Consider the following 26894-nt stretch of genomic DNA (forward strand, 5'->3'; position numbering starts at 1 on the left):
TATGTTAAAAAGGGTAAAAATTCCACAGGATCAAATAGAGAAACTTATCGAATCCATGCAAGATGTGAGGTTATATTATCGTTAAAGAAATAAGCAAATATTAATGTTCCACTAACTTATAAAAAAATTGTGATCTATTTTCTTCATAAAATTATAATAAAATCGTTAAACATGGTAATGTCAAATGACTTATGAGCTGTGATGAAATAAATTTTCATCAATTTATGTAATATTCATTTAGATTCAATACAATATTTTTATTATAAATATATATTACTACATGCAAATTATACATTATAATGTTTAACCCTTAACGAACGAATGCTGCCATACTCGCGACATTATAAATATTCTAAAAAAATCGGATGACGCGATACAGGCGGCATGATGTAATATTTTAGGAAATCTGTTAGATTCGGCCTTAATTATGTACGCTACAATTAAAGGCGATCAGCAACTGTTTCTTGACGCGCTCTGGTGCATTTCTTTCCGAGCATTGAACGAAAATACACCGTTTTCTATACGTTCAATAAAGTTCGTTATCGTCATTTCTGGACGAGCACTATCTGCACAGAAAAAGGAAAGACAGAATCCTGCATGCTATTTTTTCTATCTAAAATTTAAGCCTTATAAAATATGGCAAAGAAAAGGAGTGTTGAAAAACCAAACACCAGTAGGAACCTGGAATTTTCTAGTAGCGAAGATGAATTTTATATGTTTGAAAAAAAAAATTGAAGAAATGTAGTAGATGAAGATGAAAGTGATAATTACGATAGTTCTGATAGTGACTTACTTCCTAAAAAAAAACGTGTTGTACCTATTACGGATAGTGATACTGATGATGAACTCATCCAGAACGAAAATATAAACAGTGATAGTGATGACTTAAGAGAATGGGAAAATGTTACTGAACGAAATGATATTTTTCAGCAAATAAAATTTACAATATCTCCAAAAGTAACAGAGCCACAAATTTCCCCTAATATTGTTGAGGCTATTGATATATTTAAGTTATACTTTACAGATGAATTAGTAGATAATATAATGAAAAAAACTAATAATTATGCAAATAACAAAATAAGTGGAAAGAGATTGGCAAACCGATCAATTTGGAATAATTGGAAGAATGTAGAAAAGGGAGAATTTTGGGCTTTTCTTTCTATAATTTTCAATATGGGCACAATGCTGTTAGAAAATAAATTTGAATATTGGTCAACAAGCAATATTAGCAGAATTCCATTTTATTGGGATACATTTACAAGAGATCGTTTTAATAAAATATTCTGGATGCTGCACTTAAAGAAAATTCCGCCCGGTTATTCATCTTTGAAGACGCGAATTCAAAGAGCTAGTCATTTTTTGAAATACATAGATTCCAAGTTTTCACAACACTTTATACCAGAACAATGTATTTCGGTAGATGAACCAATAGTTAAATTTAAGAGCAAAATTGGCTTCATTACATATAATCTCATAAAACCAACTAAATGGGTATAAGAATTTATGTTTTAGTCGATTCAAAATCTGGATATGTTTATTCTATTCTGCCGGTACTACGGTTCGATAACAACGGAAAATCTTCCAAATCCGGAACTTCCAATAACTACCAGAATACCATTATATTTGTATCAAAAATTATTAGAAAAAATTTCATCAGCTGGAAGATACCATATGTTTACAGATCGCTATTTCACAAGTTTATCTTTAGCTATCGAATTACTAAAACTAAAATGCCATCTTACGGGCACAATAAAACCAAATCGAAAAGAATTACCTCAAGGAATTAAAAAACCGAAATTTACTATAAAAAATAGAATTGCTCTGAGAAAACGTAACACATTGGTGTTAGCATGGAAAGACAAAAGGGTTATCATCTTACTGAGTATTTGGGATACAGCAAAAAATACCCAAGTAAATAGAAAAATATGGGACGGTGAAACAGTATAGATTGACAAGCCAGATATTGCAACAAATTACACTAAATCTATGGGAGGAGTTGACCGCGCAGATTATTATGCAGTGTCATATTGTTTTCTAAGAAAATCTTTAAAATGGTGAAGAAAGATGTTCTTCTGGGGATTAGAAATTTTCTGCGTCAATTCATATATAATATACCGACAACAAAGACAACAGGTGAATTTGAAACCAGTTTCACATTTGAAATTTAGAAAAATATTGATAGAACAAGGGGTGACTTTAAAACACCAGCGCAACCCCAACGACGGGCGTCGAACTTATAAACAGAAGACAGATTAGACGAAAAATTTCATGTTATTCGTACAGGTACGAAAAAAGATTGAACTGTTTGCTCGGACAGAAAAACGCCGGGAGGAAGGCGAAAAACATGTAATTATAGCGATACTTGTATTAAAAAATTTGATATCCGTATAGGGGACTGTTGGGAGAAGTACCACACCCTAAAAAATATAAGTAATTTTGTATAAATACATTGGTAATCTATACAAAATAAATATATAAATGTATACAAATCTATACATTATGTACATACATCTATTCGTTCATTTCTCCTCCCATTATTCTTCTGTAATTTTCACTTCAGTGTCCTTTCGTATAGATATATCTGTTCATATACTACCTATTGTTACTGAAAATTTCCATAAAATCCAATAAAGCGATATTAATTATGCACTTTTTCTCGCTCTGGAAATAAAGCACTTAATTTCTTAAAAATCCGTCGATCTACTTGTCATTGTTCTAAAAAAATGCGCTCGTTCTTTAATGATTAATATATGTGTAGCGTTAATATAAGTAATGTTATGAATAAAAGCTATTTGTAAAAAGACTTTTGAGCGTTATTGTAGTTCTACTATTATATTTTCTTTATAATAATTTATTAATTTTAATAATTTTTTTCTTTATAATAATTTATTAATTTTTTGTTGACAATCCTTCAAAATTCCTATTTAGGTAATTCGTGATTAGACATAATAATCATCATCTTTATACAGGTAACATGGCAATCAAAGTATTAAACAAAAAAGAGCAGCACAAAGGACAAGAACGTCGACAATAGAATGTCGAGTAATCCTGAAAGATAAATCGGGATAAACAGAACGAAAGAATGACAAATACCGAAACCGAAGTCCTACGAAAATTAAAAGCTGGACATGTTTATTTAAACATATATTTCAGTATAAACATCGAGTTTATACTGAATTATAGATAAAAAAATGAGAGACAAATACTTCATCCTCTTCCAATGAATGTAGCCGAAATAGGAACGGATCGGAGCGAGAACAACCTAGATAAGAAAGGTCAGAAAGGCCAGAAATGCCAGAAAGGCTAGAAAAGCTAAAAAGGCCAAAAGGCTAAAAAGGCCGTGGAATAAATCGAAATGCACATAAAATCCGGAGAGATTTTCCTACCTATAGTGCAAGAATCGCACCAACATCTCCAAAAATAGACGAATGGAAAGAAATTGTTAAGACTGCTCTGATGGGCAGCATGCTCGAAAAGCGAATTCCAGACGATAGACTAGTTCCAATCTAGTTTCTCAAAGAAGAGCTTTCAAAGATATTCTTACAAATGGATGATGTTCATGTTCATAGAAATGAATCGTCGAATATCTTCAGAATGAAAGGTGAAAAAGCGAAAGAGGATAAGGTGTGCATCGAATAAAAAAAGTAAAAAGATGAAAACTTAAAGAAAATAATATTAATATACACTCATGAAAATTATTTAAAGAAAATCCAGACCCACTGGAAAAGTATGATAAAGAGAATGGCGCCTCGTACAAATATGGGAATGCGAATGTTAAAACCGACAATGTTCATGAGTTGTATTAAAAATTATGAAGCATAAAATTTAAGTTACATTCCTCAATTTAGACCAACGGAAGTAAGTAATTAACATCAAAAAAGTCCTTATCTAAATAACAGTAAATGAGATAAGGAAAAGACTCATTCAAATAAAATTGGAACCAGCAACTGGCCCCGATGGACTAGAAAATGACCAATTACTTTACGAAAATGATATAACAACTCTTAGACACTGATATTGTTCGCATAAACTGATCTATTATTGATGCGAACGAAATCAATAGATATAGAGCAAGAGGGAAAAAGTTTCCATCTTGGATCTAGGTCCGTATACAGACAAATCGATGAAGTCCCTTATTGATGATAAAATTTCCAATGTATGGTTATATAAGTCAATACTCTTAACCCTTTGCCCTACAACCACGAGTCAGACTCGTGGTAAGGAACTTGTGCCATAAGCGAAAACCACGAGTCAAACTCATTATAAGGAATTTGTGCCATAAGCGAAAATCACGAGTCAAATTTGTGGTGAAGAATTTGTGTTATTAGCAATACGCAGGAGTCGAAGTCGTAATACTTTGTTGTCGTAGTGCGTTCGGATCAAATGTAAATAAGTCAAGCCTTGCTCATGGTGTATTTTTGGAGCAAACAAAAACAAATGAATCCTACAGGTAGTTCAACTGCTCTTGATAATTTCTTACTTTAGTTAAGTTTAAATCTTCATTGCGTTAAGAGGTTTCCGAATATATTCTCTATAAGAAATAAAACATCCCTTATACCCACCATGTCAGCAAAAAAAAATGTAATGTTGATAGTGGTGGAGAGAAGTGTGTTATTATTACGGATTATGGTTCGATAGATCATTTTGATAATGATAGTGAGGATAGTGATATTGTGCTTCCTGTAAGAAAACGTTCATGAAAATTAATTACTGAAAATGACTCCGACAAATAAGATAGCATTTATCAGCAATTGTCGGAGCCATAGTTTAGGGAAGAAAAAAATAACGAGCCAAAAATCTGGGAGTATATGCAGAACAGCAATTTTAGACCAGTGAGATAAAAATAATAGAATTAGACTTTTTTAATCTAATGTTTGATAATGTTTTTTGGGATATTATTGTCCAGAAAACAAATCGGTACACAGAAAAAACAATAAGCTATAAACATAAAAGAAAGAGAATTGATGAAACTTGGATCCCAGTAGATAACAATGAAAATAAAATATACTTTGCATTATGCATAATAATGGCTCAAGTAAAAAACCAAAAATCCAGATGAACTGGTCTAAAAGAGCCATTATAGAAACACCCATATTCAGAAAAAGTATTCCACTGAAAAGGTTTTTGCAAATCACTAAATTTCTCCACTTTGCAAATAATGAAGAGACTGACAACAGGGATAAATTACGTAAAGTGAGACCTGTAATAAACTATTTAAATGAAAAATTCAAAGAAGTATATGTAATGGAAGAGAATATCACGATCGATGAATCGTTGATGAAATTTAAAGGATGCATGTCTTGTAAACAATTTAATCTCTCGAAAAGGGCGAGATTTAGGATTCAATTTTATAAACTGTGCGAATTAGCATCGGGTTACTGCTATAATTTTAAGAAATATACAGGAAACGACAAAATAAATCATGATTACAGTGCATCTGAAACTGTTATAATGGAGTTATTAAGATCAATACCAAATAAAGGACATATTTTATATGTAGACAACTGGTATTCTTCGTCGAAACTGTTTTTTACTTTGGTTAAAAATGGAATAAATGTTCTTGGGACAGTACGTTGCAATAGAAAAAATATGTCGAGAGATTTTGTTAAAGCAAAATTAAAAAAAGGGGAATACATAATAAGAAGCTGTAATGGCATACTAGCGTTGAGGTGGAAGGACAAGCGAGACGTCTATATTATTTCTACAAAACACGAAAGTGCAGAAATGATTGCTCAAAACCAAAGTCACCTAAGTCCTACTTTCAAACCAAGGTGTATTGTTGATTACAACAAGGGAATAATTGATATTGATCGCCAGGATCAAGTACTAGCGAGTTTCCATATTATGAGAAAATTCGTGAAATGATACCAAAAAATCTTTTTCTACATATGTGATATGGTACTTTTTAATTCATATATTTTGTACAACAAAAATAATATGGCTACGAAACTCGAATTACAGCAAGTATAGACTTCGAATAGCTGAAGGATTATTACAAACCGTGCCATCGCAAGATTATAACAGACGAGGACCATTATCGAACGGAAATATACCAATGAGACTACAGGCGCAACTATTGGGGTTACTTTCCGAAACATATAAATCCCACGCCATTGAAAAAAAACCGAACGAGAGCTTGCAAAGTATGTTCGAAACATAAGAAAAAAAGTGAAACGACATGAGAATGTAAAAATTGTCGAGTTGCATTACATGTACCTCATTGTTTTGAAAAATATCACACAGTTGAAGACTATTAATTTTCTACGAGTTTTTTCAAAACATAATTAAGTATATTTCGTTAACCAGGTTATATTATGTGAACTATATTACTTATGTTAAAATACCTAAGTATTAATTTAAAAATTGTTATTGATTCATTAACTGCTTTGAAAAAATAAATTATTTTTGTTCATTGACGAATTGATCATGATTACGCCCAAGATGGCTTAAAAGTACTAGTTGCGTCCAAACGTTGTTTATTATTTTACAATTCCTTTTGTTGCGCTAAAATATACATATCATAAGAAGTATACATTTTGCGCAAGTTCAAGCACACGGCTGAATAGTTGAATGGCTCGGCGCGCGACCGATCTTTTTGTTTACTGTGGCCCGCGCAATCGGGAGCTAGCGCGTAGGTCAAGAGGTTAAAACCATGCAGATTTATTACAGCTCTCAAGATACTACCACAATAAACTATTACTACAACAAACAAAATAATATTACATAGTACGAAGACAATGATTGATAAAGGTAGTAACCAGTTGGAGACAACCGAGAAAGTGCAACTTAGTTAATCCTGTAAAGAAAGAGAAGCTGAAATGCGCAAATTGCGGTCAAAATGAACATCCAGCATCGTACCTAGGATGCCCATACATGAAAATGATATCTGACCTGAAAAAGAAATAAAAAGAAAAAAAAAGATAAAATAGTAGTGGACAAACTTAATAAAATAAATAAATTCATCGACACAAATACATCATACACAAACATAATGAAAAATAAAGAAAAAAGAATAACAGAACACAATAGTCAGATAGCAGTTAATAACATATCTCAGTCAACGCACCATAATAGTCAATATATTACAATTCAGCCTCAAGAAACTAATGTTAATAACGAAAACAATTACAATAGCATAAACCAAATACTAGCTATGTATAAAGATAGTTTGAAGGAAATAAAAGAGCAACTTATTGAATTGAATAACAAAATTATTCAAAACACAATGAGAATCGACTACATGTCACAATGACAGGTAGAATAAGGGTAAATATTAAAGTAAATAACATACTGAAAATGTCCGCTATAAATGTGAACTCACTTTGCTCGTTAAAAAAGAGATTAGATTTACAAAAATACTTAGATAAGTATAGATATAATATTAGATAAATATAGATAATGATATCAAAAACTAAACTAAATAATAAACACAAACTAAAATTTAACAATTATGACATAATCAGATCGGATAGAGCAATAAATTCCAAAGGAGGTAGTACAGCAATAATAATAAACAATAATATCAAATATGTAAACATCACGCAGCCAAAGAAATACAAGATAATAGAATACTCAGCTGTGAGAATAATGGTAAACCCAAATAAATCACTACTCATGTTCAGCATATATGCAACACAATCACCAAAAAATACATTTATAACGGAACTAGATCAATTATTTAAAGACTTCAGATTAGATGATAACGACCTATACTTCATCATTTCAGGAGACTTAAATGCAAAAAACACATATTGAGGAGATAAGACTACAAACGATAGAGGCAGACGCCTACATCAATGGGAACAAGATAACGGTATTCAATTCAAAACAACAATCTATTCGGCAGCCAATTCCACATACATTAGAAGCAACTCCTATTTTGACTACTACATTGCTGACAGCAGAATAGAAATCCTGAATTTAATAAATAACAAAATAAAAACTAATTCATATGACAGTAACCACAACGCATTAACCTTTAAAATAGATACTGATACGCTTTTCCAAGGCATATCACTGGCACCACCCAGATCATCCACCTACAATTTCAAAAGAGCGAATTGGCGTAAGTTTGCTAAACATATTGACTCGAAATTACAGAATAATAACCAGCTGCCCACAAATAGAAATCTCTCAATAGAAGAATTGGAAGTAGTACCCAACTACTTCCATTGAATTGATGAAACAAATCCGAATGAAATAAAAAGATTTTTCGGCTTAATTATATGGATGGGATTAGTGCGATTACCCAAAATTCATCTATATTGGAGTAGAAATGAAGAATATTACCAGACATTCCCAAGTACAATGATGCCGAGAAATCGATTTGAATTACTTTTACGGTTCATTCATTTTAGTAACAATGAAGAAAACGATCCTAGTAATAGATTATCCAAAATTATTCACATTATCGACATATTAAACAGAAGTTTTAAAGAATATTACAATCCAGATGAAATATTATGCGTAGATGAATCATTGATCCCCTTCTAAGGCCGCATAATATTTCGACAATATTTGAAACTGAAACGGCATTGATATGGAATTAAAGTTTTTAAATTATGCTGTGGTCCAGGATATACTTATTCTTTTCAAGTATACTCAGGAAAAGAAAAAAATAGAGATAAAACAGCAGGAACCGTATCGTCCGAGATTGTAATGTCTCTTTGCAAAGATATATTGGGTAAAGGGCATACTGTCTGCACAGACAACTGGTATACGAATGTTGATCTGACAGAAAAGTTAATAGCAAAAAATACATATTTAATGGGTACACTACTACAAAAACGACGTAGAAATTCAATGGAAGTAGTACCCAAAACATTAAAACATGGAAAACTCATTGCTCGCGAAAATAAATCCGGAATAACAATTTTACAATGGAAAGACAAGAGAGACGTGTTGATGCTTTCAACGAAACATTCGACAGAAATGACTACTGTATATAAGAACTTTTATTCGTGTGAAAAACCAAAAATGGTTGTGGAATATAATCTAGGAAAATCATCAGTTGATTTATCAGACCAAATGATAGCTTATAATTCACCACTACGCAAAACTTTAAAGTGGTATAGAAAATTATCAATAGAACTGTTATTGAATACATGTATGGTAAATTCAATGATATTATTAAATTAATTAAAAGCAATGCCGAGAAAAGCTCGAACGGTGCGAAGATTTTGCAAAATTTGTTACCAAAAAAATTCAAAAAAGCTAGGAAAAATAATTGCAAAAAACTGTAGCAAAAAAGTCGTGACATATTGTAAAGACTGTGCTGGTTCACACTTTCTTTGTTTAAAATGTTTCAATACGACACATCGTAACGTGCGCGCATAATAAAACTATATTACATGTATAAATAAAACTACTTTCAGATGTTTTATACTGCATTCATTTCTTCACACACTACATCGACGATGATAATAATACAAAATTATAAGTATTGTCATTTGTCTAAATTTTTTATTTTTTTTTCCAATCTGGACACGCCGGTCACCGGTGGACCCCATGGCGTCATAGTCAAGTGCCGGTCACCGGTGACCCCCGTGGCATTCAACCTGTTAATAACGAGAATACACTTCATTAGATACCGAAGCCCATATGACCACAGCAAACAGGAAACATATCGTATTAAAAGAACAATTAAAGCAATTAACACTATGACGTCTGGTGGCTCCACCTTGGTGCCATGCGAAAAATATCGGGTAAGTGCCGGTGGCTCCACCTTGGTGCCATTCGTAAATTATTGCTCAAGCACCAATGGCTGCATTGTAGAGAATTCAATTCAAATTCAAAACTGGAGAACGAAAGAATATTGCGTGTTCTGTAACTAACAGTAAATTACAAACGTAGGAACTTTGTGTTTTCACAAAAACCTGAGCTCTTTGACAATGGCAAACGAAAAAGAAGATACAATTATACGTGATGAGTGTGTGGACATCTTGTCTGATGTTCCATCAGAATTTCAAGATTGTGAGGAACTAGAAGACATTACGTCTTCAGAAAAGGAAAATGAGGCAATATCTTCGGATGAATCTAAAATAGGTAGACAGAGAATTCGGCAAACACTACCGTTACCAAGTGATACAGAAGAATTAGACGAAGATAACAGTAGACAGTGGTCAGATTTTGATTTACCAAGAAACAATAATGCTTTCGAAGGATTTTCTGGTCCTAACGTACTTCCCAAAGATACAAACAATATCGAAGATGTCATGGAACTATTTATAGGGAACGACTTGTTTGAATTTATTAGTACCGAAACGAACAGGTACTACGATCAAAATTCCACTAGGAGGAAGCCCGATAAAAAAGTGCAAAATTTTTCAATGTTACGGCAGCTGAACTAAAAAAAAATGGTTTGGACTGATTATTCTTATGAAAATCGTTAAAAAACCAAGGATTGAAGATTATTGGTCGACAAATCCACTTTTGGAAACACGAATATTTGGTAAAACGATGTCCCGCAATAGATTTCGGCAAATATTATCGTTTTTAAATTTCTCGGATAATAGTAAAATACCTGCCAATGCCGACCGACTGTTCAAAGTACAAGGTATAATTAATTATTTTACAAAAAAGTTTCAAGAAAACTTCAATCTTGGTCAAAATATTACAATAGATGAAGGAATGATACCGTGGCGTGGGCGATTGAATTTTGAAGTTTATAACCCCTCAAAAATTACAAAGTACGATATACTTGTCCGGATGCTGTGTGATTCCGTTACGGGATATATTTCGCGTTACAAAATATATTCTGGCATTAAAAAACTTTTAAAGGATATAGTGATAAAACTATTGAAAAATGTTACTGGAAAATGGCATCACTTGTATATGGACAACTACTATAACAGTGTGGAACTTGCGGAAGATTTGCTTATGAAAAAAATCCATGTTTGTGGAACGCTACGTAAGAATAGAGGATTACGGGCAAAGTTGAAAAATTGCAAACTAAATACATTTGAAACCAAATATCAACGAAGAGGAGCAGTACTGGTGCAAGTATGGAAAGCAACGAAGATGAAAATAATAAGAACAATTTCTACCATACACAATGGCGGTTTAGTTGACACAGCAAAAAAATGCAGAAAAACCAATAGTACGATTAAAAAACTCGCATCTATTTTGGATTATAATAAATATATGAAGGGTGTAGATCGAGTTGATCAATTTTTGAGCTATTATTCTATATACCGGAAAAACATAAAATGGTAAAAGAAAGTGGCATTATATCTTTTCAATTGCGCTTTATACAACGCGTTCGTACTGCAATAACATTATACAGATTCCAAGAAACCCCATTTTCATGATTTTTTATTGAAAATATGCGAATCTTGGATAAAAGATCATTCACCTGTTGGTGAAGAAAACTTGGAGGTCCCGAGTACATGGCGTGCTTCCAGTCGTGAATCAATCAACAGACTTTCCGGCCTCGTAAACACCAGCTGATACGTATTTCAGAAACCAACAACCGAAAACGCAGAAGGTGTCATGTGTGTTATAAAAACAAAAAAATTAAAAGAACTAATTTAATCTGTAAATCTTGTGGAGTTGCGCTTCATCTCGGAGATTGATTTGCTTCGTTGCATTTAAAAAATAAATACTAAGTTTTCAACAAAATATAAAAAATCTTGTACTTATTTGCATATGTATACCCTCACAATTTCGAGAAAATCGAGAGACAGGATTGAGACATGGGAACTGACGATAAGATTAATAAACAAGAATTTCGAAAAACCGCCGGCGATAAGCGAAATTATGTAAGTCAGTTCTACTGGCGCGACATGAAAAAATCTAGATTAGACTTGCGGACGGCATAGTATTAATAAACGACTACAAATAAAGATATAAAAATCTGTTACATCATATTGGTCATCAATAGTCAAAAACATAAACTACAAAGAAACAAACGAATTTTTTCCGACCATCAACAAATATTTAACATCACAAAAACACACCAGTATTGAAAATTTCCGACTTGATTTAAACAAAAACGAATTCAATCAAGAGATTGGTAGAAAAATGCCGCAATTAGTTTATGAAAATGAAATAGATATCACTGATCCAATGATAAAATTAAAGGTCATGGGCACGTAGCTAAAGAGAATCAATTCGCCAAGATACACTAATGAAAATACCATCAATAAAAATAAAGCAGATGATACCGCACAAAAGTACCATGATATTTTACGAAAAATGAGGAATACCAAATTTACCTTCATGACTTTTTCTGATCATTTTCCAGCACATAATCCACTACAAAACAAGAATGAAATAAAATATTTCATCTCGTTCACCGAAGTCGAAACAATTATCAGGAATTTAAAAAATAAAATTTCTTATGGTCTTGACAAAATCCCATCAATAGTCATCAAAAATTTACCACTATCAATAATTACCGAGTACACAATTATTTTCAACAACGCCATAAATCACGCATACTATCCAAATAAATGGAAACAAGCAAAAGTCCTACCGATTTTAAAAAAAGGGAAAAATCCAGAAGAACCACAAAGTTACAGATCTATTAGTCTTACTATGAACATAAGTAAAATATTGGAAAAAATTATCAAGAAAAACATTATGGATCACATTAATGTTCATAACATCATTCCAAATAATCAATTTTGATTTAAATCTAATTTATCCACTACTCACGCTAACTTCCGATCTGAATAACTATTTATATAATGAATACGCCATTGATGCTGTACTGTTGGACTTAGAAAAAGCGTTCGACTCTATATGGAAAAACGGACTTATACATAAACTAGACAACTATAAATTTCCTGTAATTTTAATTCTACTGATTGCTAACATGATTGAAGGAAAAATATTTCGCACGTGGGATGGCACCAATTTCTCATCGAAGTCCTTCAAAATAGAGGGGTTACAGCAAGGAACCGTCACTAATCCTATTCAACATTTTCAACAGTGAACTAATCAACAAGTTTGGCATGAACAACTTTGATAAATTACACTCAGTTGCTTACGCAGACGATTTAATAATTTATAAGTCAAAGACATAGATAATATCAGATACACATCTGATAGGGATTAGGACAAGGACATAGATAATATCAGATACACATTACAGGCAGTAATCAACGATATAAATAGTACATACAAAAACGAATTTAAAAATCAACCCAAGTAAAAACGAATTAATTTCAGAATTAACGAATTAATAACGAATTAATCAGACCAGTTAAACATATCAAATACTCTGCAGTTAAAAAAATAGATAGTTTAAAATTAACAACTATTGATATCCACACCAACGAATTAACTGAGATATCGAAGAAATGCATCGTGAAATATTTGGGAGTTCATCTAGATCATCTGTTAAAACTGAATAAACACTACTCGGTTCAATTAGATAAAGCAAAAAAAGCTTTCAAGCAGAATTCGAAAATTTTTTACAATAAAAATCTTGCTACTAAAGCCAAAATAATATGCTATGGACTATGGTGAGATCTATTTTAACTTATGCAGCTCCTATATTATGGAATACAGGTCCAACTATTATTGAAAAAATAAGATTTTAAAGATCTTGCTTGAGATCATGCCTAAGAACGCACAGAACCGCTGAATCAGATTATAAAAGGAGAATAAAAAACGAGACCATTTACAACAATGCCAACATCAATAGAATTGACTGTTTTTCTCTCAAAATAACCAGAAAATATTTTAATAACATTGATCATACAAACAATAGCTTAATTACAGACCTTATTTCACAAGAAGAAGACTCAATTCTGAGTAAATTAAATTCAGCAAGAAAAACAGCAAGAAAACAAATTAATAGTATCCATGATGAAGATAATCAGGAGAACTACGTTTTCTCGAAAACACTATCGAATAGAGATTTAAATGATACTGATAGATTATGTGAAAAATACTTCTGGCTACGAGAAGATGCAAAATACACACCTACGCCGAAGAAAAAGATTTAAACAATTGTAATAATTACTCATTACAGATTAATAGTAATCATAATACATCGATAAGAGATATCTTCTACTCTAAAAAAAAAAAAAAAAAAAAAAACCACATAAAAGTGTGATAGAGACTTATAACGTATAGAGTACATAATGTTCCCATTTGAATAATATATGCTCCCATTGTAATACGATCTCCCTGTAGATTAAGTTACCTCAAATCACCCAGTCCTTATTCTATTCCCCTACCTTTAATTCTTAAGTATTATAATTTGCTATAGTTGGTAAAATTTTTTTTATATTCACTATTTTTTATTTTGCTCTCATATATTACCGATTGTTTTATGAACACTATAACCCAGTTACAATATTAATTATAAAATTCTATATATTGATTGCTATAGAGATTTATCTAATGATAACTAATAGCTATATTTTTATTAAAATAATGTAAAAAGTCTTCTAAGTAAGATTATACTTGTATACCTAATATAGGGCTGTGTCAAATAAACTTACTTTTAAAACAAAACAAAAAATCCAGCTAGAAACACTGATTCATAATGTACCAATGCGCTACAAATAACACCTACTAAAAACAAGTCCGACTATATCTGTCAACATGACGAGATAAAGAACTTTATCAGAAAGGCCAATAACGAAGGAAATCACATTACAAGCTTCTTCTGGCGAGAACTTCAAATCCGATTTGATTAAACAAGCAAAAAGTCTTTGTTATTGTCCAATCTGGTAGTAAAGAACTTGCATAAGGGGCTTTTGTGGGTGATGTTACAGTTCGTCACAAAAAAATGATATTGTGTAAGGATGAAGCAAAAAGATACAGAAATATAGCACGTTATCGCCTCTCCTGCAATGAGAATATGGAACAATCGATGCAGATTGTGATAGATACAAATGTATTATGCTCAAAGAGACGATCGAAACTGAACATTACGGATCGAGAAACGCTGATCGCCACATCCCTAATAGAGTTATATAATTCCATTAAAATTTATTATTAATTCATGGGTTACAATGAGGCTTGTGCATCTCTTGTAGAAGAATGTAGCCCTGAACACGAGGCAAAATTTCTCGGCTAGCAGACGAATTAAGAAGCATGAATCTATTTATGATTTTAATATTTTTATTTAATTTTATTTTCGTTTTATTTAAAAGGACCAAGCAAAAGAGATTTTAGATATTCCTAACAAACTGAAATGGTAAGAAGATTCTGTACATATCTTCAACTGACACTCAGAAATTGAATACCTTCTCCGATTAGCACTTGAAAAGACTAATAAACTATTAACTAAAGGGAGAAGAACGATAAACTTATTAACACTCCCTTATGTGTAAATATGGAGTGCCAAGCAACAAAACTACTTGAACACAGCGGCAGAGACAATACTGAATGGACACCTCCGCAAGGTTTTCTTTTAGAACTACTACGATAAGCCTGTAATATCTCATTTTTCTGAAGTAAAGACAGATTTTACATAATTTTTGGCGAGTGACCAAAGATATGTGGAACTTTGCATTATCGTGCTGAAAAACAACACCCATACGATTTGTCAATTCTGGCCGTTTTTCTTGTACTGCATCGCTCACTTCGACGAGTTGTTGAACGTACACGTTTGAATTAATCGTTTGGTTTTTTGATAAAAGTTCAAAGTGCAGAATTCCCTTATATTCCTACCAAACTGATAACATAATCTTTTTTTGGTGAATCTCAGTTTTTGATGTCGTTTAGACTGATTCATCTTGCATCACCCGCGATCTTTTCCGATTAACATTAGTATAAACTATTCACTTTTCGTCGCTAGTTATCAGTCTTATCAGAAATGAATCAATTTCGTTGCGTTTCAGATGCGAATCGCTGATGCTAATGCGTTGCGACAAAAGAATTTCCTTAAGCTGAAGAGAGGATCCATAAATCGAGTTTTTTGACATAGCCAAACTGTTTTAATCTTTTTTGAATGCATGTATGCAATATATTGAGCTTCTCTGCAATTTCACGTGTTGTACTATGACTATTTGAATCGATAATGGTCTTGATATGGGTCTCATCAACTTCAACTGGACGACCAGATCGTTGCGCATTTTTCGGATAAAAATCACCAGAATGAAATTTGGTAAATCAATTTTGACACAGTCTTTCTTTCAAGGCTTCATTCCAATATACGGCACATAACTTCTTGTGTGCTTACAATGGGTTCTTGCCTTTTCGTAAATAATACAATAAAATATGTCTGAAATGTGCGTCTTATTCATTTTTAAATTGGGATAAAAACGAAACTAAATAGCTAATCGATACAATTTTTCTGTTAAATTAAAGGCAGAAGTCCAAACAACAAGAAAACAATATAGGTTAGGTGCTTTAAGCACAAAACAAAAGAATGACAAAACAAAAAGCTGATGATACAAAAGAATGTGCTAAGACCATCTATTGACAAAATCTACAATCACTCAGTTACCAACCCAATATATTGAATTCAGACATGAAAACAAATTTCCTGAAACATACTAAAATAAAACCATGCCAAAAGAAAATTCGTCTATACATTTTATACAAGAATTCACTTGAAATTTTTTAGTAGATTCACTTAGTTGTTTTCAGGTATATACGAAGAGCAATAAAATATAAAACATAACCTTCACTGTCTGTTGAGCTTTGATTTATAAAATATTATGTATTATAACCTGTAAAATGAAAAACATTTATTAATATAAAACATGCAAATGTAATATTGTACTTACAAAAATAATATGCTCGTAACTCGTATATATAGAGTATCGTATATATATAGAGCTCTCGTAATTAAAAATATTTGTGGCAAAAGTTTTAATAATACCAATATTGTGATAAGAACTTAAAGTATACAGTTCCTGATACTGTCGACGTTACTTAAAATATAATAATAGAATAAAGACATATATTTAAAAATAAAATGAGTGAACACTATAATATTCTAAAACATACACTTCAGTGATATTCGATATTATTAGAATTTAAATTTTATTGCAAACCAAAGTTAGTTAATAGAACTTTTCTTATTACGTTGTTAAATATACATACAAAATCAATATTTATTTAATTAATAACAAATATAATTAAAAAAGTGACCATTAAACTTGCTACAACTATATATTATTTTTTACTTAGAGCCATTATTTCAAAGAAAATCTTTACAATCCTTATACACACGATCTAAATTCCATAGACTTATATAACAACTAAAATTAATATAGACATTATGTTAAGTACTTACGAAGACAATTACATTGCACAGATCTATTAAATATAATCCCTTAAACATATATCTCACTTATAATATTTTATACAGTGGAAGTTGACAGTGGAAGTATATTCTCTGAAAAAAGAAAACAAATATTAAATTATATCACAAATACATTTGTAAAATATAACATTAAAATGATAAAACTAATTAATTAAATCATGTCAAAAGAGAAGTCAGAAAATTTAGCGATAATTTATATATTGCCAAATATTTCCAAGGGTAAAAGACTTTTCCAAGGGTAATAGAATAAAATTATTGTTGCGATAATTTTAATAATATATAGAAAATAAGAATAGATTACACCAAAAAAAAAACATTACAATGGAAAGAAAAAATAACGTTAAATAGAAGTATAGTATAAAAATACTTATTAGAATACTATTCTTTTTTCAATAATTATTTTCATCATTAAAAATACTTTCCTCTTTTATTCAATTATTACCAATACAATTATTACAAATATTCGACAGAATCAGAAACAATCGAAACGAGTTAATTATATTAAAAATATCATTAAATTATTAATTTATTACAAAATTTCCATAACTCCTTCATTTTTATTTATTGTTTATCACTAAACTAAGATTTATGTTTTACACTAAATTAATGTATTAGGTTATTTATTACATGCACAAAACATAAATGTTGTGTACATTCAAGTAGCACAATAAAAAAAGATGTACATGTATATATATTTATCGATCGATAAATTTAATTGAGTATAAAGTTAAACAAATCTATAAACAAATGTAAATTGCGAATCGGAAGGAGAGAAAATAGTTAATTTGCTGAAGCGATCGGAAGTGAATCAGAACAACATACATTACACAAAAGTCAATTCTATTATCTTGAATCGAGCAAATGAATTTGTTTTAATTAACAACAAAACAACATAAAAAAATGTTTAACCTTCTGCAGTAATTGAAAGTGAATAATAATAAGTAAATATGTATGTATTAGCAAACAACATACATTACACAAAAGTCAATTCTATTATCTTGAATCGAGTAAATGAATTTGTTTTAATTAAAACATAAACAACAGAAAAAATGTTTAACCTTCTGCAGTAATTGAAAGTGAATAATAATAAGTAAATATGTATGTATTAGCAAAAAAGTCATCTCTCATATTCAATACAAGACAATGCGATTCTGTGAAAGTCGAAAATTAAACAAAAGAACAATGGTTTGCTCATTGAAGCGATCGAAACCAAATGAGAAAAGTAAACATTAGACAAAAATCACCGATTTGTTATTATTTCAACACGTGTAATAAACATCATAGGATAACAAATTTTTTTAGAAATCGTTCTAGATCTTTCAATTGCGATATTCTATATACCGTGCCAAATTTGTATAACATATTTATGTGTAGAGTTTTATAGTCTTTATTATAAAAAGAAAATATATACATGTACTATGAAGTATTATAACTCTATGATAAATTTTCAAAAATTAGAAATAATTTTACGCCAACATGTAACGAATGAAACAAATTTTTATAAATGTGAACTGGTTATTTCTGTAATCGTATTTCATCTGTTTCTTAATATACTTTCTTAACTAGTTACAGACAAGCAATAATGGGAATATACAAATAACAAATGCTTGTAAAGGACAAAGTAATAAAGCAATCCTTACGAAAATAAAGGTGTTGTTCTAAAAATAATGAAAATTTGTAAGATATATGTAACAAAAGAATATTACTCGTAATAAATAAAATCAGAAAGTATGCAGAAAAAACATTGTTAAATAATAACACATTATCGATCCAAAAACCAACTAAATAAATGATAATAATTTGGAAGTCATACATACAAATCAATAATAGATAACATTATATTTGCTGTTAACATAATAGACATATGAATAAAAGAAATTTTTCGCTATAACTACTCATCAGAATCTGATAAATTATTAAATTTTTAAAGAAATTCTTAAAAATGTTTAGATTAGAACAAAAATATATAAATAAGATATTTAAGGTCTTACCCAATTGAATAAAGTGAATGAACAGGATAAAACACAATGTAACTCTTTTCTCCAAACAGAACAACCTTTCTTTTCAAAAGCTCAACAATAAATGAAATCAATGTCCGTAATGTATTGATAATCCTCTCTTCTCAAATGAATATCCTAACGGATAGCTTATTGGTCTGTACCTATAGACCAATTACCAATCGATAGCTCAGAAACATATCATTAAATTGTGACGCCCTATACATAATTGTTTATTTTTAGATCCAAAATATATTTATTATCATTTTTTCATTTTTTATAAAGAGATATATATAGTGTTACTTTAACTTACTATCTTTAAATAAAGTCAATATTAATATTCTCGTTTCTATATACGCGTTTCTATTAATTTTAAAGCCGGAAAAAATATTTTTCATAAGTCGATCAAATTGCTCAAACATCATTGCTAAACGGGATTGAACTTTTCATAATTGAAAAAAAAAGGTAAGATTTTTTATTTTTTCGAAGTGTAGTATTGTTTGACGTAATTTTTGTAATATTCCATATAACCAAATATTACAAACACTTCAATGTCGATAAGTAATTTTACATCAAGAAAAGAATAAATGAATGAAATATTCTGCATCCCCAACAGAACTACAAAATCATCGTTGAATGAGAGTACAAGTTACCACTGTTATAATGTCCAAATCAGTTGTTTTATATCTTTTGTTCTTCCAATTATCCAAAATAAAAATTTTTAAACAGAAAGATTCACTATACGACTAATATACGACTAATTATAAAAATTCTTACTATATGTATATCTAGTCATAATAAAGGAAATAGTTTGAAAGTAGTTTTAAGCTATGTAAATTTTTCAAGATAATATTTTTCAAACATCTTTAGCTTGGCATGTGTTAATCATTGCAGAATCTACACCATTAATATCAATGTATCAATGATATCAATTAATATCAATAAAGTCGTCAGTATCACAAAATATAATTGACATCGAAGCGACTAAATATTATATGTTATATGTTATAATATGAAAACTTATAACTCCCTTGCATTTGAATACAATCTTAAAAATGTTTTACCATTGATTATCTTACCATTCTGCTTTCTCTAGTTATTGTTCAGATTTTCTGGAAGCATTGTTCAATTTTCTAGTAAAGTATTTCGTCAATGTCAATAGTTATTCTGTGCATGATGGATTTAAGATAAGAAAAAGAATAGTAAAAAAGGGAAAGAAATAAGATTAGAATAGCAATTATATAGAATCATTTTATTATATAGAAATCATTTATTCAAAAATTGTCTCAATATTCTACTAAAATATTTTGGAGCAATTCTCCACATAAAAATCTCTACAGTTCAAAAACAAGGTCAAATAGGACATATGTTTATGTGAACTTGTTATTATATTGTGCTAAGTCAGCTTCTACTGCACTTCCCAGATAGTTATGCGTCTCGCACCAGACCAGCGTTGATAGTTGGTTTGCATGGAGAATTTCCTCTGTTTCTTCCTTGTCGTCAGTTTTAGACCCATTGGTCGCGATGAATAGAGACGTTAGGCTAGGATGGTTGAAGGCCATTAGCAAACTACCGCTCGCTTTGTTCCCGTAAATTAATGGGAGAACGCGCATTCTTTTAAAGAATCCCATGAAACTTACGAGGTAGATGCGCGATAATAAATATTGCACGAATTGAAGCTATGGCAGTTTAATTGTTGAAATAAGAATTGTTGATGTGTTTTCTGTAGTGATATTTCTGAAGGAGTGATAGCTAGTAATGTTTAATAAGACTTGAGAGTCTAGATGCTGTGAGTCTGAAAGATGTAACTTGATCTTTGAGCGTCTTTAGAACTATCCGTGAAGACTGTAGTGCAATTAGGAAAGGGAATAAAAAGGGTATAGTTGAAGTATGATCTAAGCATGGAAAGGGAAAGAATAGGTGCCCATAGGTCGGATTGGACATCTGTTAGATAGTTCGTTGGAACGTTTAAACATTCCATGTGTGGTCCTTTGTTCTAATAATCGTGTAGACTGAAAGATGGTAATGAATATTTCAAGGCTAGACGTCTACTTTCACTACTTATTTATTGTCCAATTAGACGTATTATTGAAGACTAGGTACTTAAATAAAAATGCTTAAACTCGGATAAAGGTGAGCAATGTATTTTTTATCTATACGTTTTCTTAGCAAGTATCCAATGAGTTTCCAAGGACAAATATTTCTAATAGTGATATATGACCCTTAGAAGAAAGTACTATGAACAATTGAGAGACGCACGTATACGTCAACATATTCCTTTACCCATTCTTCAATATTTTCCCGTTTTTATCCCATTTACCTAGTTTTTCCTGTATCTAAATTCTACCATAATTTTTACTTCCTTCTTTTATCCTTTGCTGCCATTGCTATTCTCCTCTACTTCCATTGCCTCTTTTTTCCTCTCAAGTTAAATCCTGCTCTATCCATTTCTCCTTCCCTTTCAACATTTTTTTTCCATTATCTCTCATCTGGTTCACTAACCTTAATTTTGTCACTATCATTCTTACCTCATCTTTTTATCTTTTTTACCTCATCATTCTTCTATTTTCCTATTTGCTCCTGTCTCTTTCATTATTTTTTTCATCTTGTTTTTATCTTTCTTCCCCTCTACACTTTGACTTCTCTTATAACCAAATTCCTTTTCTTTTCTTTCTTCTTTCATGTCTCCATCCTTCTTTCTATTTCCATGAACTTTTCACCCTTTTATTTCATTCCTTTCTTCCAACTCCCTTATCATTTTTTTTCCTTATCAGTTTTTTATCCAGCTTTTCCATTCTATTCTCTCTTCTTGTTCCAATTTTCCTCCCTCTTCCTGATTTCCTCTTACAGCTTTTCAATCTCTTCTTTTATCTCTTGCATGACCTCTTTCAGACTCTTGATCATTTCCTTTCTTATAAAGCTTCCCAATATTTTGTTAAATCTTTATGTATTTATCCCCCTCTTCTTCTTCAGGCGACCTATTTATTTTCCTAGGTTTTCTAAACACTCAAACCTCTCTTTTATTTCCTCCTTCCTCTCTCGCAATCACTTTTTTCTTATTTCACATCTCCTTTACCTTCCCAAAACTCGTAATTATTTCCCTTTTTCCCCTTTCTTACCTAGACTTTTCATTTTCGATGGTTTGCCTCCCTTATTTATTTCCTTCACCTTCATATTCGCTCCTTTAACTCTTCTATTTCCTGAAAATATTTCTTACTGATTCACCGACTTCTTATATTCTTTGCTTTTCTTTACCAGTTCTATATATCTCCGTTACTCTTCCACTCTTTTCCCATGTATTATTCCTCCAATTCGCTTTCCAAAACTAACTTCTAAATCTCATCGTTTCTAGGTCCTTTTAACTCCTTTTTTCTCTCCCTTTCCCTTCTCTCTTTCTCTTTTCCTCTTTTTCTTATTATCTCCGCACTCTTACACACTCTCTTATTCTTCCCTTTTTCACTCGCCAAGAAACTCACTCGTTTACATCATAAATTTCTCATTCTTCTCACCGGAAACAGAAGCTTCCTTGAACCATTTATAGATTTGATAATATTTATTTTGCTAATACTTATTTTGCTGAGATAAAGATATTTCAATAAAATGTAAAATACAGTACCATCGATATCTTTGGTATTAACAACATTTTAATTCGTCTCAAATGGAAGACTTTAAACAAATATCGATTTATTAATTAATATCTTCTTGTTCTTAATATTTATTTTGATATTGGCAAATTTCTTCTATTTGTACATCTCTTCCAAGCGTTTGTACAGCTCGAATTTTCCGACTTTTATACTCTCGAAACTATTCATTGTATTCCTTTCTATTACAAGAATAGTATACTCAATGGTAAATGGAATTTCAAATGTGGCACATTATTTGATATCATTAGATACATTACATTGTGATTTCAACAAAAAATCTTGACTCCTACATTTGCAGCTATGATTTAATACGATATATTTAAAAAGAATAAAGATGTTATAAACACGAAAACAATCGATCCTATTGTATTTGTTATTGTTAGATACACTCATATCGCGCGATATTTTTCAGATTTCTTACTTTCCTCTATCTCTCTCCATCGAGTGCGTTAGATGAATTTATCGTGCATTATTATGAAAACATATAATATAGATAAGAATCTATTTAATAATGTCATTTTAATACCAAACAACAGTAAAAGTTTATTTTCAAACATTGCATTGCTTCAATCAAAAAAGAAAATAAAATTTTAAATTCAAAATGACGGAAGAGAGCTCCGAAATACAGCAACTAAATGATTTTTACAAGTACAACTTAGTCAACAAAGTTCATTATCATTTAGTGTAGCACAATCAATAACATTATCAATTACTGAACTCCTCAATCGATTGGATAATCGATTAGAAAAATACGTCTACAACTCTATCGAGGAGCCGAAATCCATCGTTCATGAAATAGGTTCAAAGATACTAATAAAGAAATAATACGAGGGTGATCTGAAAAGTTTTCGACCTAACAAAGATACAAGCCATTTTTTCTTCAAATTTATTTTTATTTTTCTACATAGTCTCCTTGTAGTCTATACATTTCTATACATTTCTATACATTTGTAGTCTATACAAGTCTATACATTTCTTCCAATAATGCTCTCATCTTTTTAACCCGTTCAAATAGTACTCGGCATCTTTCTCTACAAAATAATTGTTTACGAAGATGATGGTTTCCTCATTTGAAAATCTCTGTCCTCCGAACGGAACTTTCAGTTTAGGGAACAAAAAAAGTTGCTTGGGACTAGATCTGGTGAGTAAGGAGGGTGGTTAAGCAGTTCAAACCATAATTCGGGATTTTCTTCATGGCAAACACTGAGATGTGAGAAGGCGCATTGTCTTGGTAAAACAAAATATTTTTTTCTGCAAATATGGCCATTTTTACGCAATTTCTGCTTTCAGATTGTCAAGTAATAATGCATAATATGCTCTTGTAATGGTTTTACCTTTTTGAAGATAATCGATTAAGATAATTCCATGATTAAACCAAAAAACAATTGTCATCATTTTCCCAGCCGAAAAAACAATTTTTGCTTCTTTTGGAATCGATTCCTTCTTCGCTGTCCACTGTTTTGACTGTATTTTTGTTTCTGGGATATAATGGTGTATCCAAGTTTCATCTACAATAATTAATTGGCTCTAAAACTCTGATTTATTACGCCTAAACTGCGCCAACAGAGCGTTGGAAATGTTCATTCAAACACATTTTTGATCTAATATGAGCAAACGCTACACTCAACGCGCGGACAGTTTTCTCATGCCTAAATCTTGATTCAATATAGGACAAACACATTCTTTAGTCATATTCATAGCCTCTACTATCTTTCTCACTTTAATTCGACAATTATCTAGCACCATTTGGTGAACTTGAGCGATGTTATCGTCAGTAATTGCAGTTTTTGCACGCCCCGAACGTTAATCGTATCCCAAGCTTTAAATTCAGGCCACATTTAAATTCAGCTGCCCAAAATTTCACGGTGGTAAATGATGGTGCAGAATTCCTGTACACAGCGTCCAACTTGTTTTTGATTTGCGTAGTCGTATTTGCTTTTTAATGTAATTGCTTTTCAAAAACAAATATTTAATGACAGTTCGATACTCGATTTTTTTCCATTTTCACAAAAACACTCACATCGACTCACTCAAATGATTATCAAACAATTGCGCGTCCAAAATGGCTGAAATTTTGGTAAGTACCTTTCAAAAGATACGCAAACACATTCCCTAGCTTTTGATAAGTACTGGCATGTTCATGTTGAGGTTGGAAACTTTTCAGACCACTCCCCTATTATACTCGAAAAAAATCCAAACCCAATTAGTATCACTTAAGCTAGACCAAGTTAAATTCGATTACCTAACAGATCATATGACTCTGAGAAATCTAACCACAGTGAAACAGGTAGATATTATGAAAAAGTGAAATAATTTATTCAATGATAAGAAACCCATTACCCAGCATCGAATCGAAATATTAAATTATTAAAAAATACTATATGTATTCATATTGTATAAATCATCATCTATAAGAATTCCAACGGACAATGGATAAATTGTATTTGTAAATTGTATTTTTATTAACATTATTATATAATTCAAGTGACAATGAAAACTTTAAATAATATTAGCATTTATTCAAAGGTAGCCGAGATTAATTGAAATAAAACAGTTGATATATATATATATATATATATATATATATATATATATATATATTCCAGAAAATAGTAGTGTAAAAAATGTTGGTTTTTATTCGGGCGTGGCTACGATGACTCTTTTCGGCCAGAAACTACTCCTAACTGAGTGTCGAGTATCGAGACATTGCTCTCAAGAAAATATAAAAAAAATAATCTCGCTTGAGAAAATATAAATGACCTAACGATGCTGTGAAGACACAATGCCTCTATGCGTTTATTGCATCTTAAACAAATATCCGAACCGTGCCATGCTGATACGATTCCTTATTCTTTGCCGCATCTTATGCACCCACACATACTACGACGCTATTCTCGCGTTCCACTTACAATAGATAACTTTACGAGTTATTAAGGAAAACAAAGATGCGACTTTTGCTGATGTTACTAACTAACTCAAAGCGCATATAATTATAATATATCCGAGCTTACAAATAGTAGCGAATCTAGCTAATGAGTCAGATTCGATAAATACAATTCATACAAACTATAAGAATAAACGCTTCCGAGTCAAAGAGAGAAACGAAGAATATATCGAAGATGCGACTAATCCGAGAAATAAGAACTAATTATATCGAGATACATAAAATAAATCTAATGGAATATGTAACAATTATCGTGTTATGTACTTTTTCCACGAAACGATTTGTAACAGATGCAAATCTGTCTACATAACCAAAATCTGTCGTAATACGATCAAAGAAAAACAGACAACATAAAACAAATATATATATGGTGATACTATCTGTATTGAGTATTCAAACGAGCAAACAGATCAAAGAGCCATGAGAAATATCGGAAAAGCATTATCAATTCGAAATTGAATTGAAGTATTATAAAAAAATTAGATGTCTACCGACAATACCAACAACAGGTACATTTCATTAGAAATACTTTGAATGCGACACGCAATACGACACGACATGTTTAATAGATTTTGAGAAATAATTCGCAATAATGTGGTATGGACAAGAAATATAACAACGAAGTCATAAATAATATTCGTGACAACGAAATAACGTAAAAAATACTGAAAAATAACTTGTGCGATATAAAGAATAGTATAAATAATTTGCAATAAAGCTTTCTAGAAGCGGAAAAGACGCTAAATAATTTGAAGTCGCGTATAAAATGAGTGAAGAAAAAAAGCAATTCGTAAAAGAATTATAAGCTCCGTCTAGAAAAAATTTCTTAAAATGCATAATTACTAAGGAATATTATGCAAGCCTTATAGACCTTTATATTACCTTTAGCCTATATATTACCTTTATCAAGCCGATATAATGTATAAGAGGATATTTGAATATATTTGAATAAATTTCAATACATTTTAACGGTTATCAATACTTTTTCCAAACAGTAAAATTTTTGAAGACGAAACAGGATCAAGACATAATTAAAGCTTTTCGTAAAATCATTGTGGACAAACGAAAACAGA

At 30.9% G+C, this 26894-nt stretch overlaps 3 protein-coding genes across 3 annotated transcripts; all 3 read left to right on the plus strand.

Annotated features, from left to right (window-relative positions):
- The first annotated feature begins 5016 nt into the window (after window positions 1–5016).
- LOC124955253 (piggyBac transposable element-derived protein 4-like) lies at window positions 5017–6160 on the plus strand. Its single transcript, XM_047509417.1, has 2 exons — window positions 5017–5771; window positions 5962–6160. Exons 1-2 carry the CDS (start codon window positions 5017–5019, stop codon window positions 6158–6160), a joined length of 954 nt encoding a protein of 317 aa, XP_047365373.1.
- Window positions 6161–8658: 2498 nt separating this feature from the next.
- On the plus strand, window positions 8659–9138 carry LOC124955254. Its single transcript, XM_047509418.1, has one exon. The coding sequence runs from the start codon at window positions 8659–8661 to the stop codon at window positions 9136–9138; it is 480 nt and encodes a 159-aa protein (XP_047365374.1).
- A 752-nt stretch (window positions 9139–9890) lies between these two features.
- On the plus strand, window positions 9891–11214 carry LOC124955255 (piggyBac transposable element-derived protein 4-like). The gene is made up of 2 exons (XM_047509420.1): window positions 9891–10270; window positions 10401–11214. The coding sequence occupies exons 1-2, from the start codon at window positions 9891–9893 to the stop codon at window positions 11212–11214; spliced, it is 1194 nt and encodes a 397-aa protein (XP_047365376.1).
- The last annotated feature ends 15680 nt before the right edge of the window (window positions 11215–26894 follow it).

Source organism: Vespa velutina, chromosome 17 (genome assembly GCF_912470025.1).
Source record: "Vespa velutina chromosome 17, iVesVel2.1, whole genome shotgun sequence".
Classification (NCBI taxonomy): Eukaryota; Metazoa; Arthropoda; class Insecta; order Hymenoptera; family Vespidae; genus Vespa; species Vespa velutina.